Source organism: Helobdella robusta, assembly GCF_000326865.2.
Source record: "Helobdella robusta unplaced genomic scaffold HELROscaffold_115, whole genome shotgun sequence".
NCBI classification, from domain to species: Eukaryota; Metazoa; Annelida; class Clitellata; order Rhynchobdellida; family Glossiphoniidae; genus Helobdella; species Helobdella robusta.
Window position 1 is genome coordinate 100,945 of NW_008703642.1, and position 21,622 is coordinate 122,566.

Here is a 21,622-nt window from a genome sequence, read left to right on the forward strand (position 1 = left end):
CACCTTTTTCGTGCCCCCCTCACACCACTACATCTCTTATGCACCCATTTCTGACATCCTATACACAATACCGAGTTAGCCTTCACTCTCCTATCACATACCCCACAGGGGTCTATTTTACTTATCACTCGTTCCCCACCTTCCCCACTCACCATTACCTTCGTCTTACCAATATTAACTTTTAACCCTTTCTTTTCAATAACACTTTTCCATCTGTCAAATTTTAACTGCAATTCTTCCATGCTATCAGCCATCAAGACTAAATCATCTGCATACAAAATCTCAAATAACAACCCCTCCATTATGTTTCCACACACAACATCCATCACAATTGCAAACAGAAACGGTGATAACACTGATCCTTGATGCACTCCTACCTTAACACTAAAAGCGTCCGACATCCCCCTTCCAACCCTCACCTTTGTCTTTGCCCCTTCATACAGCTGCATCACAGCTTTAACAAGTCTCTCATTCACTCCTTTCTTCCTCAACGCCCATTCAATGACCTTCCTCGGTACTCGATCAAAAGCCTTTTCTAGATCCACAAAACACATGTACAATCTTCGTTTCTTCTTTCTATAATTCTCCTGCAACATTCTCGCCATGAACAACGCATCCACCGTTCCCCTACCAGGCATAAACCCACACTGCATTTCATTAACTGTCACCATACTTCTCAACCTCCTCTCAAGCACCCTCTCCACTACCTTCATTCCGTGCTCTAGTAATTTCACACCCCTAAATTGCTAAATTGATAAATTGCTGTTCAAATAAACGAAATGGCAAATAAAAAATAAATGGATCCTTGAAAATAAATGTCATTATCTCGATCATTGCTGTTCAGTTTGACATGTATACAGTGAATTTGAAATTGAAAAGAAAATATGAACAGTGACATAATTTCAATTATAGTCATTGACGTTTGGTTTGACAAACAAATTTAGTAGATTACATTAGGTTAGGTAAAACAGTAAGATACATAATAATTAGTGATTAAGCCGACAATTAATGATAAAAAAAAGAAAATTAAATCTTATACGGTAACACAGTATAAACAAAATCGAATGGTTAAAACGAAATGGTCGTTGATAATCAATTTGTAATGGTTGATAAGCATTTTATAAAAAGAAAAATAAAACTGGTTAAATCCATCGATCAACAAATCAAAAATTTGCTAATATCGGTAGCAAGTAATTTAGTCTTGAAAACTGTAAAAGATGGAGATGGAACTTTCGGTAAAGCGTTCCACATTCTGACAACTCTGTTACAGAAGAAGTTTTTGGTGATGTTATTGTTAGTGGTTGGTTCACGCAGCTTACTGTGATGACCACGAGTGGACAAATATTGTGAGAGGCGAAAATGATCGTTTAAATCTGAGACGACAAGCTTGTTTCATAGTTTGTACACAAGACACAAGTCAATAATTGTTTTAAGGTTTGAATTCCAGCAGCGTGCAGTCGAGACAAATACGGATAAAGGCGAATTGAAGTAATGGCTTTCGTGAATACTTGATATTTATAATAAGGACTCCAAACGGATGAACAGTATTCTAACAAAGGACGAACGTAAATGCAGAAGGCTTTATCTCTTGATGTGAAATTTTTGCTGATTAGACAAGCACGAGTAGAAGCTCTGTGCGTGATGTGATGATTAAACATCAATTAATTATTAATTATCGAAGGTTACGCCGAGATGTTTAAAATGCACAACAGGCGTTAAAGCGTGGTGATCAATTGAGTAATGATGTACGGCTGGAACATTTCTAGATGCTGGTAAAAACGAACACTGAACATTTGTTGGGAGAAAGTGGTAGCTGCCATCTGTTCTCCATACTTGTTGTCGATGACCTGTTGTAACTGTACGGAATTTGATGAACTGGTATATAATTTGATGTCATCAGCAAAAAGTGGCATCGATACAGAGTTTGATGAAATGCAATCCTCGATATCGTTGATGAAAATTAGAAATGGAGTGGGTCCCAACACGCTTTCCTGAGGAACACCACTAGACACTGCAATGGAATTTGATAGCTTATTTTGAATCCGAACGATTTGAGAACGGCCATGTAAAAAATCAGCCATTCACAAGAGCAAGCTACCAGACACCCCACCCCGTAAGCCTTTAATTTGCAAACCAGTTTGGCATGCGAAACGGAATCGAATGCTTTTTGGAAGTCAAGACTGTGTTGCATCTTTCTTTTTGTCGACGAATCGATAACAGATCGCTTAAAAATTTAAGGAGGTTGGTAGAAGTTGATCTCGCAGGCAAAAAACCGTATTGGAAGTTGGAGAGTAAATTATTATAATATAATATAGATAGTATAGATAGTATCTGATTCTGCTGTTTTTCTTCACCAGTGTTATTGTAAAATAGTTATTATATAATGCCCAAACAACACTTAAAACTCTTAAAAAAGATTTGATCTTCGGCAAAATAAGTAAAGTAGAAAAATAAAAGAAAAAAAACAAAATCGATTTGTCGGATTTGACAAGTATTAAAAATCAAACATCTAATGTCTGTTATTTATTTAAATTGGTAAATTAAAGTCATCATAGTTCATAAGAATTTTTTATTAATTTCATTTTTAGACTAAATCAAGATTTAACGAACTGCAAATTTTAAGAAGTCTGGAAAAACTTGATGAAGAATTTTGGCTGAAATTACTTGACAATTACATAATAGACAAACCTTGTGTCACCGTTCGTTGGTTTCTTAATTTTTCACAATATTTCTAAAAAACGCAAACTTGTTGAAACAATCTTGATCACTTTTATTAATAACGTGGCGCGATTACACACAGTTAATGTTTATTAATTTATTGCATTTATTAATCTGGTAAAAAAATTTCGCAACTACACAAAAAAGTACATTTATAATTAATCAGTAATCGACACATGAAACTCCAACTCCCTAAATCATTGACAATCAATCAATCTTCGTTTTGCGTCCAGAGACAGGGTTTCCCGAGGTAGGACGTTGTTTTATTTGCCATCAACTTTTTGACCCAAATTAACCATTTCATTTAAATTTAGAGCGTTCATGTCTTGCTCGATTGTTTGCGACCAGGACTTTTTTGGACGGCCTTTGGGACGTGTAATAGGTACTTCAACATCTGCAAGAGAAGTTATGGCACTGTTTCCACTTCGTTTGACATGACCAAACCACCGCAGATGGTGTTGCCGGCATTCGTCCTTTATATCATCTAAACCAGCACGACGCAGGATTTCGGTAAATTTGATGTGGTCCTTCAGACTAATTCGTTGCCTCCATCGGAGCATTTTCATGTCGGTTCGTTGAAGTTGTTGTTCCAGTTTGGTTGTCATTAGCCATGTTTCTGCACCATATAACAACACCGGACGTATCAGAGATTTATAAAGTCTTGATCGTAATGGTAGTGGGATGTCACGCCGCATCAATATAGAGGCAAGGAGATGCCATTTATTCCAGGCTGCACGAATGCGTGCTCGAACGGCAGCTTCAGCTGTTCCAGTACAATCCAGAACATCCCCTAGATATTGAAACGATGTGACTTTCTCTATTTTAATGGCTTCAAAAACAGTGCTATTTCGAATTTGTTGTTGTGGATTGATGCAAGCAGGACAAACAAAATTAGACACTTTAGATAAAGTACCAATTATTTTTGACCAACGTTTGTGACACCACTGGTTACACTGCTGACACTTGACTGAATTGTTACCTACACCAGCTTTACAAACTGAACAGGGCCATCGTCCAGTAGCTGTGGATTGGATGGGTTCACCAGTGTTCATTGCTTTGGTTTTGCTGATGTTGACTTTGAATCCATGATCGGCGAGTCTGGTGTTCCAATCTTCAAACATCTGTGCTGCTCAGACGTGGCTGTTAAAACGATATCATCAGCATATACTAGATTCCAAATGTTACCAATGCGTATCGGTTTTGTGATTTCTTCCATCACAGTTATAAATAACAGTGGACTGAGAATCGAGCCTTGGTGAACTCCAAGGCCGATGTCAAATGCATCTGTTTCCAGCCGTTGTGCTGACGAGAGTCTTAGTTTTCGTATACATTTCCATCACAAGTCGAACAAAATATTCTGAAATGAGTTGTCGACGTAAACTCCACCTGATTGCTTCACGGGGAACTCGATCAAATGCTTTTTCAAGGTCTACAAAAAGGTATGATAGTTGTTGATGCTTTGCGAGGTACTTCTCTTGCAGTTGCCGAAGGATGTGAATTGCATCAATTGTTGATTTCTTCGCTAGAAAATCAAATTGATAATGCCTAAATCCCTAAATCATTGACAACACAAAAAAAATCTGCCAAAACAACAACACAATCTATTCTAATAGATATCAATAAACAATGCATTATACGACGCATTATAAGACGTCTGGAAAAGTCTACAACTTCCAAGAAATGAACAAAATTATTAGAAAGTTAAAAAATAACAATTCAGTCTAACAAATGAATAAATTATGTTGTATGCACCACCTTATCAAAAAAATTTATCAATTAAAAATAAAAATCTAACGAAATTTTAACATACGTGCAATATTATCATACGTACAACGGATCGAATTGCGTGTTGTTACCTTCACTGCGTCAGACAGTTTGATTTACAAAATAAATAAGTATTATAAGTCAAACTGTATAAATTTTTTAAACAATATATATATAGAAACATCTTCAATAACAATAGCAATAATTGTGAAATCAATGAAGAACAAAAATGACATTCACAACAAATGATATAGATGACAAAATTGCGATATAATTTTTAAAACAAACATTCCTGAAAGTTATAATATTATTATTCATATCACTTTTGATAAATTGTCATATGAAATAAATTAAACTAAAAATTCCACTCCTGCACCTGATCTGAAAACATGAAAAATTACCATCATCTTTTCTGACCAAGCATCAATCATTACTATACATGTTGCAATTTTTGTCGACATTATCAACATCACCCGAACGGAGAACCTGACATAAGACGGATGCCATGGCTGATTCATCATCATCAATGATCATCCTTTGTTCATCAGGGGGACCTTCGAGGACGATGGTGTTCATCTAAGCATGCTTTTTACATTTCTTTTTTTTCTTTCCAAAAACCTTTTCTATCTTTGGCCAGTTTTATTGAATTCAGAAGAATACCAACACAGGTCCATTTAGTAATGTCATCTATCCATTTCTTTGCAGGTATACCAACTTTTTTCTTCTAATCTCTTTTTTTCATTAGTGCCATCTTAATCAATCTGTCTCCCTCAATCTACAAATGTGTCCGAAAAATCTCAATTTTCTTTCTCTGACTGTCATATACACTTTTCGGTCTCACGTGCATAAAGCATGCTCGGAAAATCGCAAAATTCTATCATTCTAAACTTTGTTTTTATAGATTTCCCACTTTTCCATATTTCCTTCAATGATGCGAACATTCCATGGACTATTGCTATCCTTCTGTCAATTTCTTTTGTGCAGTTGTTGTCACAGGTTATAAGACTGCCAAGATACACAAACTGGTTTACTTGTTTGAGTTTTTCTGATTCTATCTGAAATTCCGCATTGTTTCTGCCTTTCCCCGTAATCACTTTCGTTTTGTCTTTGTTGAGATCCAACCCATGATCTTTTCCACCAACATGTGTTAGTTCAATTAGCTTCTGTAGACCTTCTTCACTGGATGCTAGAAGATCTATATCGTCTGCAAACCTGAGATCTTTGACAATTCTCCTTCCTATGTGAAATCCACCCAATTTCGAATTTTCCATTGCTCTTTCTAACAACGCTATAAATAGCATTGTTAGAAAGCGTCACTAGACGCTTAGTGATGTTGTTATTATGTGTCATATGTGCTTAGCCTTTAACTTATTGACATAAAATTAATTGAATTCATTAAACAATTTTTTCTATTTATAACATTTTTAAATGTTGATAGACGCTTAAATCCGGACCTAAATCTGGCCACCAAATCCGGCCTCGGCCGATTTGAAAAAAAGCCGAATTTTGGCCGGGGCCGAACTTCGGTGCATCCCTAATTATTACCGAGAGTTTTGATTTTTCATAAAGCCCTTTCAGCACTTTAATTAGCTTTTCTGATGTCTCCATATTTTCTAACGTTGCCCACAAACCATCATGCCAGACAGAATCAAACGCTTTCCTAAAATCAACAAAGCAATGATAGATTGTTTGACATCTAACTTTTGCATCTTCCATCAGCACTCAACATCAGAATTTGTTGGATCGTGCTTCTGTCCTTTCTGAAGCCTGCTTATTCTTCATGTAGATGTTGCTCTATAACCTTATCCAGTCGTTCTTTTATGATGGTCGGGATTGCATATGTGCGGGATTAGTGCAATAGATCTGTAATTATTACAGTCTTTTTGGTCTTTTTTTTCGGCAGCATAAACCAGAACAGACTTGCACTTCTGGCCACTTTCCACTTTCCCAATTTTCTTGACAGATTGTGTTAATTTCTTTTCACACGACTTGTCCTCCTCTTATCAGTTCCATCGGACTACCATACTTCTCTGTACTTTTGTTGTTCTTCATTTTACTCATTTCTTCCCTCGTTAATTCATTTTCTTCTTTTTTTGTTTTTCAAAATTTCAAGCGTTTCTTTTTTTATGTGTTCTTGTCTGTGAAAGAGTTTTTAATATATTCAGTTCATCTATTTTTAAACTTTTCACTTTCTGTTAGGATGTTTCCGTTTTTATCTTTAATGATCTTTGACATATTTTTCTGTTTTTATTTTAACTGTTTAACCAGCTGGTACGCCTCTCTTGTCTTGTTTTGCCCAGACATCGTTTCTACCTTTTCACATTTTCCATTAATCCATCTCCTTTTATCCATCTCTAGCACTCTTTTTTATTTTTTGAAAGACTTCTTTGTATTTCATTTTATTTTCTTCACTCTGTCTTTTCGTCATTTTCAAACATCTTCTTTCTTCTACAAGGTTATATGTTTCATCGCTTATCTACGGTTTTATCTATGGCTGATTAGTTCTGTTATATCAACCTGTTTGACAATAACCAAGCATCAATCATTGCTATACATGTTGCAATTTTTGTCGACGTTATTGTTAACCTTACCAACATCACCCGAACGGAGTACCTGACATTAAACTGTTTTAAAAAACACATTTTTCCACAATTGGTCAGAACTATTTACCTCGGACAAGTATATTCTACATTCCAGAAAAGCTGCTCTGGCTTCATCTCTCCGCAAGATCCTCAAAAACTAAATTTCTTGTTGAGATACCTGCTCAACACCATTTTCTTTTTTTCATAATCAATATATTAATATATCTGCCTTTACAGAAGTTGCCAAGGTCCTACGATCATCTTCCACAATCAACCTATGCGCCTAAATGTATGAGGAAGCCAGAACGCTATCGTTTTATTTTCATACAGATCTTTCCAAACTATTCTATTCACCTCAAATAAGACTTTTTATAACGTCGTTCATAAATTATGACATATTCTACCCAACTAACATTGGCCATCAAGCTATGGAACATTTTTATGCTTTTTATCAAAAAAATGTAATGTTGTATCCGTTGACGATCATAACTACTAACACCAACGTTATAACTTTAATGATCTCCATATATCCAACACCAGGGTTGTAGCTTCCAACGATCATCAAGTATTCGTTACTCTGTAGGTTCAAAATTTCTGATAGAAGAATACAACTGTTTCAAACACAAACGCGTTTATTTGAATACCAACATTAATAGAAACATCGAACTAATCCAAGTAACTACTTAAATCGCTTACGACTTCGCTTTTTCTACTGGAAACCTGATTTGAATTCTGACTGTCTTCTGTATCTACGCATGGCCTATAATAGGCTAATTTTTACAATCACAAATATTTTTTTACTATCCTCTATCTAAAGATTATAAATACGGCAAAGACCAATAATTACGATAACAAATAATATAGCGCAATTTGATCATTACCCCCACTTTAGCCTGTTAGTCCCCAACATAGGCGGTAATCAGTAGCTATTTTGTTAATTTACATGAAATTTTTAAATATTATACATATTACTAAATAATGTAATAAAGTTTAAAATAAAAATATAAAATATAGTATCACCAAATAATTGATTATAAAAATTCTAAATTTTTACTTTCATATAAAATTAGTTTTAATACGTACATAATTGAATATAAAAATTCTAAATTTTTACTTTTATCTAAAATTTAAGTTTTAATATGTACAGGTAATAGGTCGGCCTAGCAGAGAAGAGGTGAAGAAAAATGAAAAAGATGAAGAATTGCGAATGACAAAAAGGTTGGAATTAATTGGAACAGATAGTTTGAAAAAATTACAAATGGAACTAGATGCATCAGTTTCAGAAAATAACGTAAGAACAATAAAAATGTTATAGTTATTAAAATTTAATTATTACATTTTTTCTCACTAATAAAAATGTTTTTTTTTTTAGAAACCTATCCCCGAATATATACTTTCCAATGTAAAAATTCCAAGTGTGACGTCTTTAAGATATCATTCAGTCATCACATACCATAATAAACAAGATTACGACGTACTGGGAGCTAATTTAAGCAATAACGACATCAACAAAATACCATGCATTTTTCAAATGGATGACGTAACTACTGCTTTTGTCACTGTTAGTAATTACCTGTCTATACCTGTCTATCACATTTTTAGTGATACTTGGTTTGAAAGTTGCTGATAAATTGTTACTTGGTTAATGTTTTTTAGATATCGTTTGTTGCAAAATATTTTTTTTAATTTTATAGCCTTTGTATGCATAGGAATGAGCTAATTTTATCAAAGAAGAAGTTACAGTAAATATATCATATTCACAAGAATATTTCATAAAAATATTTTCTTTTACTTAGAAGTTTTAACAAAGGCAGTTTTCGCAACATAATTTAGAAATTTTAATTGAACAAAACAATAATTTTTATCTAATGTTTTTTTTTTATCAACTTTTAAAAATTCATTTTTTGTTAATTTTTTAGCGTTTTAACGTTTTAATAAGATGAAATTTTCGGTTTACGCTGAACCTATAAATAAGGAATAAGCATAATAAAAAACATTTCGATAATCAATCGGTGGCTGTTACGATTTAGTGAAAATCGTGTAAAAAATGAAAGTAAAAAAACATTAAAATAAGTTTTATTTTGTTTGTTTAAAGCTTAAATCTCATAGAGTTCTATTATTGTATTTTAATATTAAAGGCAAGTTAATGAGATAATTTGAAGCCAGCAACAAAAATTAATAAAAACTAGCGTGTCATTCGTAATTTTCTATTGGTAATTCTGTTTGGATATTCTCGCCAATTGTAGGTTTTCATCTATATTTTATCTATCTTTTTGGTAGTTTTTTCCTCTTCTATTTTCAAAAAACGTTCAAATAGACCAAAATTGATCCTCTTAGTGCATAAGATTTTTTTTGCCAGTGTTTGCCACTTTGGTTCAAAATTGACGGTGCCTCAAGACAGATGATGAAGTGTTTCAATAAAAATAACTAAGCGTTTTGATCCTCAGGGTAGCTTAGATTTTAGTCCTGTTTAGTTTTTTGTGCCCTTTTTATTCTGGGATAATTTGAATGCAGTCAAAACTTGGTGACTGATTTTTAGAAAAAAGTTTGCCTTATGTAATAACCCTAACCCCGAAAATATTATATATTTAGTAATGCTAATTAATGTTAAGCTAAACTCGTACACTTGGCATGTTTATTTGCATATCACATCAAACTCGTACACCCTGAAATTGTGCCGGTGAAACTTGGTTGGCGTCATGTTTTTTTTAATATTTTATAGTTTTTGTAAAACATTGGCTGTTTTAGTTTTTACAACACTGGTTGTATAAAACTGGTCACATTAGAAGGAATCTGCTAAAAGTTTAATGTTTTCAATCATGTCTATTTTTAATTTAGAACTATTTTTAATTCTAGAAATTTAAATAATTTCATAGATAGATATATTTTTTAATGGATGTTGGCTTAACGGATCATTGGTTCCCTATCTACCACTCTTTATTGAAACTTTTTTCGAATCACCAATAATTAGAAACAGTGGTTTGTTGTTTTTTTCAATTGTTTGTTTAACAAATAATTTAATTTCCTATCATTTTTTTGACGGTTGATTCCCTATTAGTTCGCGTGTTTTGATCAGTTTTGGAGTCGGAATTTTTTAAAGAGTCGGAGTTGACTACAGAAAGTGTGAAGAATTTGAAATTTTTTATTGTTCTAAAAAACTTTCTTGAGATCGTGTTTTTTAGAAGGTATCTTATAATTCGTTTAATCCAATTCATTGATATGATATTAATTCATGCGATCGTCTTTAATACTAAAATAAAGTCAATAAATAAAATGAATAAAATCACATAAGTTTTTTTCAGTATATTTAATATATAAATATTTTATTGAGAAAAATTATTACATTGACTGATTTAAAGGAAAATTATGATGTAAATGTTGAAAACTGGAATCGGAGTGAAAACTTTTTAACAGTAGTTGAAAAATTTTTATCTGACTTTCTGACTTTGACATCTTGGTTTTGGCAATTGGGATATTTTTTTGCTTTTTATTTTTTAACTTAGTCAAATGTTAGTTATAATTTTTTTAAGAACATTGACAGCTTGTATTATTCATTTATGTTGATCTTTTTTTTCTTTTTTGTTTTTTTCATTTACTTTCAAATTTTACGCTTCTTTTACTTGAACGACATTTACCCTTGTGCTTTAAATTTTATATTAATTCTTCGTCGGTTATTTTATCAATGAATTGGATTAAATGATATAAAATAAATGGTTAAAGAAAGAAATGAACAAAATATAAAGATTGTACGAATTTGATGAACAACAATGGAAAGATGAGAAATCGGTGTACAGAATTAAGGAAAAGGATGATAAAGTGGATGAAATGAATGAACTAACCGTATTTGAGGGTTTTTTGGAGTAAAACAGCCTAGTATATCGTATTATGCAACCCAGCAGCTAAAAATGTAATTACTGGCAATCCACTCAAATATTGGATTTTGTTTTTAACAGCACAAATCTTGGTTAGACAACTTCTAGCTTCCCATATTACGTTTTGAAATGGACTGGAACAGGACTGTTGTTTAGTCAATGTCAATGATTTTGGCATTTTTCATTTTTTCAACATACGATATATAGTTAGGAAAGTCTTTACTATCAGATAAATTTTAACATTAGTAGGTTTTTTCTTTTGTGATTAGTGGTGAATTTGTTTGCTTGCATTTATTGTTCAATGCTTCAGTGGTTTTTTGTATTATTGTAGTCCATGACTCAAAGCCATATGATACGTCAGCATAAACTTGTTAGTGTGCTGGATTTTTTGTTAGGTTCTTCAATTTATAAATGAGCTTAAAGAAGTGAAGAAATCGAACTGCTCTAATTTCCATTTTCTATGATCTATGGCGATAGTGATGTTCAATGACGCTTCATCTGTGGACGCTTCACCAATTACATTTATGAACATGTTAGATGTTGCAACTGCTTTTAGCTTTTGATATAACAGGTGATAGAACCCTGCATTGAAATCTTATAATGCTCTCTTATTTGTTCTCTTAGTTTAGTAGTTTAGTATTTTGCAGCATGAATTCGGAAAATAAGTTTATTTTGAATTTTAATAAACTAAACGTTCACCAAAAAACTTTAGTAGGAAAAATTGAAAAAACGGACTACAAACATATTAACGCCAAACATTCGGTAGAATTTATGGAATATTGTAAAAATTATGGTCTATTACCAACATTTAGTCATAAAATCATAGAAGTATTGTTATAAATCTATTACTGGTATATTATAAAAGTATTGTTATAAACCCATTACTGGTATATTTTTCTACTTTTTTCCTTATATTCTTTTTTCTACTTTATAATTTTTGATTTATTTCCAAAAGATTATCTTTTCTAGCGCAAAATGGAATTCGGTTAGGGTTAGGATGACCCGTTAGAGTTAGAATGACTCATGATATGGTTTTACATACGAGCGGAACAAGCTTTATAGTTTTGACGTTGTCGCACTGAAGCGAATTGTTTTTTTTTGCTTCGCTGGATTATTTCTGATTTTTGTAAAAATAGTATGAAGCAACAATATTATTTCAAAATTTGAGTAATCACATCACCTCATCCAAGCATCATATCTTGCTTTTTTGGCACTACTTTTTTTAGCAAGCGTATTAATGTATGTCGTTGTCTTTATCATCTAAGCTTGCTTGTAGAAATGTTATATCGATTGAGCTACACAATCTTGTTGATATAACAAATAAGAAGCCGTTGTACCATATTTCAATATTATTTTGTTGCTGTTAGAAACTTATGGTGGAAGGTTGTCTGTTTTATCGCTAGCTTGCATTCTAGGCAAAATGGAATTCGTTCAAGGTTAGGATGACCAGTAATATGTTTTTACATGCGAGCGGAACAAGCACTATAACTCTTACGTTGTCGCGCTGAAGGAAATTGTTTTTTTCTTAACTGGATTATTCCTGATTTTTATAAATATAGTATGAAGCAACAGAATAATTTAAAATTTTCATCCAAGCATCATATATTGTTCTCTTGGAACTACTTTTGCATACCTCATTTTTTCAGCAAGGCATATATCCTTGTCTTTATCATCTAAGGTTGCTTGTATGAAAAATATATCGATTGAGATATTTAGCAGTCTACCTAAGCTTGCTTACCTTGCCACCCAATTTGGTTACTTTCCTACACTAATGCCAATTCTCTTCCATTTAAGGTGTTTGTAGATCGATTTTAGTGGGAGAAGAATAAAATGAAAAATAAAAGTATATACATGTAATTAGGAAAAAATATGAATAAATGTAACGAGCATGAAATATTTCGTTGTATGGAAGGAAAACAGAGTGTAGTTTTTTACTTGTTGTGATTGTGAAAGTGGGAGATTTATAATTTATAAAAATCTACTTTAGATGTAGGAAAATATACGGCTAGAGGTCATGGTTTAGATAGCCTCTTTAATTGGCGCTTGATTAATCACATTTAAGGTTTAGTACAGACGCATAAAAAAGTTCAACATGCAGTTTGACAAAGTTCACAAATTTTTTACTGAAAACAAATTAACTAAACAAAATTTGCTTAAGAAATAAGGTGCACATGTTAAATTTTTGTATGTGTATATTACTTAGTTATAATATACTTTTAATTATAACAAAATCAAATTAATTACTAACTTTAACATTTATTTTATTTCATATTAAAATTGGTTAGTGGAAGTTCCATATGAAACTGTTGTCAAAAAATTAAATGAAGATTTAATTGAACATTCTTCATCCCTTGGTTTGCACGGTGACCGATTCGAATGTGGAGAATTTTCTTCAATTGTTAACATCTCCGTCAAGGTTTGTTTTATAATAAAAAAAAGTCACTGTTTTTTCATTATATTGTTGTAACCGTCACAAATATATTCGCTAGAAGCGATAGTATCAGTTCAAGTAGGTACTAGAACCCTCTGACTGCGAGATATCTACGACGTTGAAAAAGCGTCGTTAAAACAGGTATATAAAGGCATACGAGGAACTGAATAGTTGTTTTTGAAAACGATTGATTATTAGTATCGAAAGCGATATTTAATATTTGACTTATGTTTTTATTGTATCTGCGATAAACGTTAGTGAATTCGAGTTTGATGATCAGGATGTCGAATCAAATGCAGTTGTAAACGCTGGGGCAAGGTAAACGCTGAGGCAATTGATAGCTCTACTTCAATATCAACAAAAATTGAACAGACGAGAGATCAAATTGATACCAAATTAGAACAGTCGGCCGCGATTGATGCCAAAAGAACTCAAACAATAATAAATAATAATTTGACATCAAAACTGAACAAAAATCGACAGTAATCAATGCAAAAATAGAAAATCAGATGATGAAAATAGAAGACATCACGTTAAAAATTAAACAGAAAGTTGATCAAAAGGTTATTGAGCTCGAAAAAAAATTATTTTGCAAAATAGATAAACATAAACAAGACCACAACACACGTTTAGACGACATTTTCCCCGAGATCGGGGGTTGCCGTTTGGCTACCTATGATGAAACCGAAATACCCCTCGACGCCATTCTGTCGGATACTGAGGGCCGTTGTCACTTCTGTCATCATAAGTAATTTATTTGGCTAATTTTTACGCAGGACGCCCTTCCTTACGCAACCACAGTTATAAGCGGTGGGCCTAGCCTTTGATGATCCAACATCACTCACAAGGCAGTGAGGGTCAGTTTAATGTCATAACCAGGACATTAAACAAGAACTAGATGAAATAAATTCCACACCTACCTGCAAGCCACGTGATCGCGAAGACATTCAATACATTTATAAAGCCCAGTTTGAAGAAGCAGCAATGAGTTATGACTGGAATGAAAAAAATCGGACAACGGCTGTTGTGATATCGTTACAAGGATCAGCGGCAGAAATTGCGTTGAATTTACGTTACGGTGAAGAGCATATGAAGCAAATATTCCCAGTTGCGAAATCGGATGCTGCGATCTCGAAAGTCGATACATCAAAAGATGCTTCTAGAACAAGGATTATGGTGTGCCAAAATTCTGGAATTGTGAAGAAAGAGGATATCTACGACGAGATTGTAAACAACGCCCTAGAGGCATTTATTGTCGTCCTTGTTCAGCAACATGGCACAAACGGTTGGATGGTGTCCTTCAAATAAGGAGGCTGAAAACTAGTAAAAGCCAATTTCGCGGAAGCAGAAGTTGGCTTGTAAAAATTGACGCCCCCAGTGCCGTGATTAAGGTTTTTAGTCTGCATTGAAGTCAATACGACTTTTGGTTAAATGGCAAAATTATGATTGACACCGGAGCAAGGTCAATTTTAAGGTCTGATCTGGTGCCCAACCTAAAAAGGGAAAATTTTCATAAATACATTCTTCGAACAGCTACAGGAGGAACTGCGCTCGTCTATGGAGAAATTTCTTATACTGGTAAACTAGGCGATTTGGCATTCGAGAGTACATTCCTAATAGCAGATATCACTGACGAATGCATAATAGACGTTGATTTTCTGACAAAACATAGTTTTAAAATTGATTTAGAGAGACGCTTCTTTAGATGGAAAAATACGAAGATAGTAATGGGGACCAGCAATGTGAAATGTATTCGTATTGGGTTCGCCACTGATACTGAAGTACCTAAATCATCAGAGAACATCATATGGGCAAAAATAATTGGCGATACTGGGGACCACCAACTCTACCTGGTTGAGCCAATGACAACAATGGAACTTAACAACATTATTAATGGAAAAAGTCTCGTAAAAGCAAATGAAAATGACTTTGTTCCGATTTGGGTGTTAAATGTTGCACAGCATTCCATTACAATTAAAAAGGACCGAGAAATAGTTTTTTGTCAATCTGTAAATATCGTGAAGTCTTTGGATATTCAACATCAGAATAGTGGTTGGCTAGTCGATAAGGACAATCTTGAAAAGCTTACGGAAAAGTTAGGTGAACTCAATTTGGAAAATAGTTCAAAAGGCGAAAATTTGATAGCGGATTTTGCAACCGGAGACAATAATCAAGGAAAAACGGGCCTCAGATCTTAAACAAACCCTCGGACAAACGCAATCTCAAAAAAGCCGTTGTCTTGAGTCTTACATTCCAGTCAGCAAGGCAATCATCAATAACTGACATAAAGCTGCGCCAGATTTGTGAAAAATTTTCGGGTCAAAAAATGGTTCTAGAGCATAAAGATCAGGATTATAGTGCGCCAAAATGCTGGAATAGAAGAGAAAAAAAATCTACGAAATTTTAAACACCCTAGAAACAATTACTGTCGTCATTGTACAGCACAGCACAAACGGTTAGGTGTTGACCCCGCTTTACGGCTGACAGCCTGAAACAAGGAGGCGGAAAACTAATAGAAGCCATGTTCGTGGGGCAGAAGTTGGTTGGCAGAATTGACATCTCCAACATCGTAATTAAAGTCTCTAGGCTGCATGCTTTAGTTTGATGTCAAAGTTGGTTCAAAGGAAGTAAAAGCAAATGAAAACGGTTTTGTTCCAGTTCAGGTGGCAGAGCATTTCATTACAATTAAAAAGACTAAGGCTTTTGTCAATCTGTAAATCTGGTGAAGTCTTTGGATATTCGCCATCAGAATAGTGCTCGGATAAGGAAAATAGTAATCAATAATTGATTTTGAAAAGCTTGATAATCATTAGGTGAATTCAATTTGACAGATGACACAGGGAGATTGTTCAAAAGCAGATGTATTCTCAACTGGAGATGATAATCAAGATAAAATGGGCACGGTATTTATCGAATTAATATTTAGGACTCAAAGCCAATCAGACAAGTACCACACAGTCTTCCACTAACAAAACAAGATGATAACTACAATGCTATATCAAGGTGTCATCGAACCGTCAACTAGTCCTTGGACATCACCAGTTGTCCTAGTAAAGAAAAAAAGACGGCAGCACCCTCTTTTGTGTAGACTACTGAAAGCTAAACAAAGTGACAATAAAAGATGGTTATCCACTGCCGAAAATAGATGGCATCATTTCGTTTACTTCCTACTTAATATCTTCCCACAGGCGATATAATTTTTTTAGGAAAGTCGTTCAACCAGCATTTACGAGATATATTTTTGAAACTTTGAGCAGCGAACATAAAGCTTAAACTTTGTTTGCGAAAAAAGTGAATGAAGTGAAGTAAAAATGGTAATATCTTGGCCAACATCGAAAGATAGAAATGATTTGTGCACTTTCCTCACATTTTACTGACGGTTCGTAAAGGATTTTGCGTAACCAGAGAGGTTCTATTTAAACTAAGCTACATAATAAGTGAAAGGAACTGCTAGCGATCATGGCAACAAAACATTTCCACAAGTATATCTAAGGAAAAAAGTTTCTTCTTTGAACTGATCATGCAGCGTTAATGTGGTTGCTTAATTTCAAGTATCCAGAAAAACAAGTGGCACATGGTTTGGACGATTACATATGTAGGGTTAGGTTTTGAAAGTACGCATTGTAAAAGAACCTCTAACAACAATGTTTCTTCCTCGTCTCAACCCCCGTCTCAAATTTATTCACTAAAGGCGCTTGTGTCACTACGAACGCGAGGAGGAGTAGAACTTTCTGACAATGAGATATCTAGGATGTTCGAGAAGCGTCGGTAAAACAGGGTTATTGAATGGTTGTTGTTGAATATTTGATATTGAAAAGCAATTGATTAATATTAGCGTCGATAGCGATATTTGATATTTGACTCTGCGTTGTATTTCTATTGTATTTTTTTGTTATTTGTTGCTGTTGTAAACGTTGTTATTCGGAAAGCGATAGTTTCTGAACGTTAATTTGATAGTTTGGAGACTAACTTTTATTAGTAAAATTAATTAACGTTGATTATTGATTGATTAATTAATTTTTGTTTTTGTAAATAGATAAATCGATAATTTGGAAGTTATTTATTTTTCACAGAAATTAAACGAACCGGCCAATTTTAACAATATTTTTTATTAATTGTTTAAAGGTTGAAACCTCGAAATTTGAAAAAGGGGTAAGGTGGCTGGGAGAAATTATAACTGGTTTGGTATTAAATGAAGCACGTATCACAAGCATTTCTAAAAAAATGAAAAGTGACATTGCTCTAAAGAAAAGGGATGCCGATGTTGTAATTCAAAGTTTGAATACTACCACAACGTTCATTAAACGTTAGACGTTTGGTGTTTTCCGTTGTTTTTTTTATAACTAAATACAACGTTTTAAATTGATTCTTAAAATCCGTTCAATTTTCAAGCTGATAGTCAAATTTTTTTTATTGTTTTTGTATGGGTTTTTAAGTCATGTGAAAAAAAATTAACCGATAAACCTTACGTTTAACTTAACTTATACACTCATAATTAAATCGGTAATGACGGATACAAAAATTGCAAAGTTATGAAAATTTGAAATGAACATGTAATTAATTTATTGAAGTTTTCAGAATTTGTCAAAAAATTTAATGATCATTTAAAATGTGCTGAAAATTCTCAATAATATCGAATTCTTGCTATACCGATTTGTATATATGTCAACTTACCTTCAAAATAATTTTGAGTTTATGAATAATTTCCTAATAATTTTTAATTGTAATTTTTCAAAACTAATTATTATTTATTTCTAAACAATGGAATATTCAAAAAATTGTATAGTATTATGAACATTTTGAAGAAAAAGAAGAAAGCGTGTAGTTAGTTTATTATTTTATGTTTGTGAATATCATAGCCTTACAATCAATCAATCAATCAATCTTCGTTTAGCGTCCAGAGATCCGGTTCTCCGAGGTAGGAGGTTGTTTTCTTCGCCATCAATTTTTTACGCCAAATCAGTTGTATCCATTTCAATGGTCTCTTATTTGTTCTCTTAGTTTGGTAGATAAATCATAAAAGTATTGTTATAAATCCATTACTGATATATTATAAAAGCATTGTTATAAATTCATTACTAGTATATTTTTTTAGTTTTTTCCATATATTCTATTTTCTACTTTATAATTTTTGATTTATTTCCAAAAGTTTATCTTTTCTAGCGCTATTTGGAATTCGCAAAATGGAATTCGGTAAGGGTTAGGATGACCCGTTAGAGTTAGATTGACCCATGATATGGTTTTATATGCAAGCGGAGCAAGCTTTATAGTTTTGACGTTGTCGCACTGAAGCGAATTGTTTTTTTTCTTCAATGGATTATTTCTGATTTTTGTAAAAATAGTATGAAGCAACAATATTATTTCAAAATTTGAGTAATCACATCACCTCATCCAAGCATCATATCTTGCTTTTTTGGCACTACTTTTTTTAGCAAGCGTATTAATGTATGTCGTTGTCTTTATCATCTAAGCTTGCTTGTAGAAATGTTATATCGATTGAGCTACACAATCTTGTTGATTTAACAAATAGTAGCCGTTGTACCATATTTCTATATTATTTTGTTGCTGTTAGAAACTTATGGTGGAAGGTTGTCTGTTTTAGCGCTAGTCTGTTTGGATTTCGGTTAAGGTTAGGATGACCAGTAATATGATTTTACATGCGAGCGGAACAAGCACTATAGCTCTTACGTTGTCGCACTGAAGCAAATTGTTTTTTTCTTCACTGGATTATTCCTGATTTTTATAAATATAGTATGAAGCAACCGAATTATTTCAAAATTTTTATCCAAGCATCATATTGTTCTCTTGGAACTACTTTTGCATACCGCATTTTTTCAGCAAGGCATATATCCTTGTCTTTATCATCTAATGTTGCTTGTATGAAAAATATATCGATTGAGCTTCAAAATCTTGTTGACAACCAATAAGAAGCCGTTGTTCCATGTTTCAAAATTATTCTGTTGCTGTTAGAAACTTCAAGGTGAAATATCTTAGTCAAGCTGAAAAATAAATGAGTTACATCACTGTTGCCTGTTTATTTTGCAGTCTACCTAAGCTTGCTTACCTTGCCACCCAATTTGGTTACTTTTTCACACTAATGCCAATTCTCTTCCATTTAAGGTGTTTGTAGATCGATTTTAGTGGGAGAAGAATAAAATGAAAAATAAACTATATACATGTAATTAGGAAAAAATATTAATAAATGTAACGAGCATGATATATTTTGTTGTATGGAAGGGAAACAGAGTGTAGTTTTTTACTTGTAGTGATTGTGAAAGTTGGAGATTCGTTATTTATAAAATTCTACTTTAGATGTAGGAAAATATACGGCTAGAGGTCATGGTTTAGATAGCCTTTTTAATTGGCGCTTGATTAATCACATTTAAGGTTTAGTACAGACGCATAAAAAAGTTCAACATGCAGTTTGACCAAGTTTAAGTAAGCAAAAAAGTTCACAAATTTTTTACTGAAAACAAATTAACTAAACAAAATTTACTTAAGAAATAAGGTGCACATGGTAAATTTTTGTATGTGTATATTACTTGGTAATAATATACTTTTAATTATAACAAAATCAAATTAATTACTAACTTTAACATTTTTTTTATTTCATATTAAAATTGGTTAGGGGAAGTTCCATGAACCGTTTAGTTAGTTTAGTATTTTATGTTCGTTAATATCATAGCTTTACAATCAATCAATCATTCAATCAATCTTCGTTTAGTGTCCTAAGACCCGGTTCCTTGAGGTAGGACGTTGTTTCCTTCGCCATCAATTTTTTACGCCAAATTAGACTATCATTTGTATCCATTTCTTTTAAATATAGAGCTTTCATGTCTTGCTCGATTGTTTGCGACCAGGATTTCTTTGGGCGGCCTTTGGTACGTGTGCCAGGTACTTCAACATCTGCAAGATAAGTTATGACACTGTTTTCACTTTGTTTGACATGACCTAACCACCACAGACGGTGTTGCCGGCATTCGTCCTTTATATCATCTAAACCAACACGTCGCAGGATTTCGGTAAATTTGATGTGGTCCTTCAGACTAGTTCGTTGCATCCATCGGAGCATTTTCATATTGGTTCGTTGAAGTTGTTGTTCCATTTTTGTTATCATTGACATGTTTCTGCACCATATAACAACACCGGACGTATCAGAGATTTTTAAAGTCTTGATCGTAGTGGTAGTGGGATGTCACGCCGCATCAATATAGAGGCATGGAGATGCCATTTATTTCAGGCTGCACGTATGCGTGCTCGAACGGCAGCTTCAGCTGTTCCAGTACAATCCAGAACATCCCCTAGATATTTAAACGATGTGACATTCTCTATTTTAATGGCTTCAAAAACATTGCTATTTCGTATTTGATGTTGTGGAAGCAGGACAAACAAAATTAGACACTTTAGATAAAGTACCAATTATTTTTGACAAACGTTTGTGACACCACTGGTTACACTGCTGACACTTGACTGAATTGTTACCTACACCAGCTTTACAAACTGAACAGGGCCATCGTCTAGTAGCTGTGGATTGGATGGGTTCACCAGTGTTCATTGCTTTGGTTTTGCTGATGTTGACTTTGAATCCATGATCGGCGAGTCTGGTGTTCCAATCTTCAAACATCAGTGCTGCGTTCTTCTCAGACGTTGCTGTTAAAACGATATCATCAGCATATACTAGATTCCAAATGTCACCAGTGAGTATCGGCTTTATGATTTTTTCTATCACAGTTAAAGTAACAGTGGACTGAGAATCGAGCCCTGGTGAACTCCAACTCCGATTTTGAATGCATCTGTGTTCCCAACCGTTGTGCTGACTTGAGTATACACTTCTATTACAAGTCGAACAAGATATTCTGGAATGAATTGTCGACGTAGACTCCACCTGGTTGCTTCACGGGGAACTTGATCAAATGCTTTTTCAAGGTCTACAAAAATGTGTGATAGTTGTTGATGCTTTGCGAGATACTTCTCTTGCAGTTGCCGAAGAATGTGAATTGCATCAATTGTTGATTTCTCCGCTAGGAAATCAAATTGTTAATTTACGATTGTGATGCACGACGTTAATCTTCTCGAAAATTTCTCGACAATTTTCAGAGAGTGTTCTAACAGACACTTTGATGAACAGTTCATTGGATCACCTTTGTCTTTGTATAGCGGAACTGTCATGCTATTGTTCCATTCAGTCAACATTGAGCAATTTTTCCACACTTCACGGCAAAGTTGTTGTGACGTTTGGATACCTGCAGTACCAG

The 21,622-nt window shown here is 33.5% G+C and overlaps 1 protein-coding gene across 1 annotated transcript; it reads left to right on the forward strand.

Moving 5' to 3' along the window:
- Positions 1 to 12,356: 12,356 nt before the first annotated feature.
- HELRODRAFT_183694 (hypothetical protein) lies at positions 12,357 to 15,774 on the forward strand (the record flags this gene model as incomplete). The annotated part of the gene is made up of 4 exons (XM_009013283.1): positions 12,357 to 12,372; positions 13,222 to 13,352; positions 14,247 to 14,652; positions 15,599 to 15,774. 4 exons carry the CDS (start codon positions 12,357 to 12,359, stop codon positions 15,772 to 15,774), a joined length of 729 nt encoding a protein of 242 aa, XP_009011531.1.
- Between the last annotated feature and the right edge of the window lie 5,848 nt (positions 15,775 to 21,622).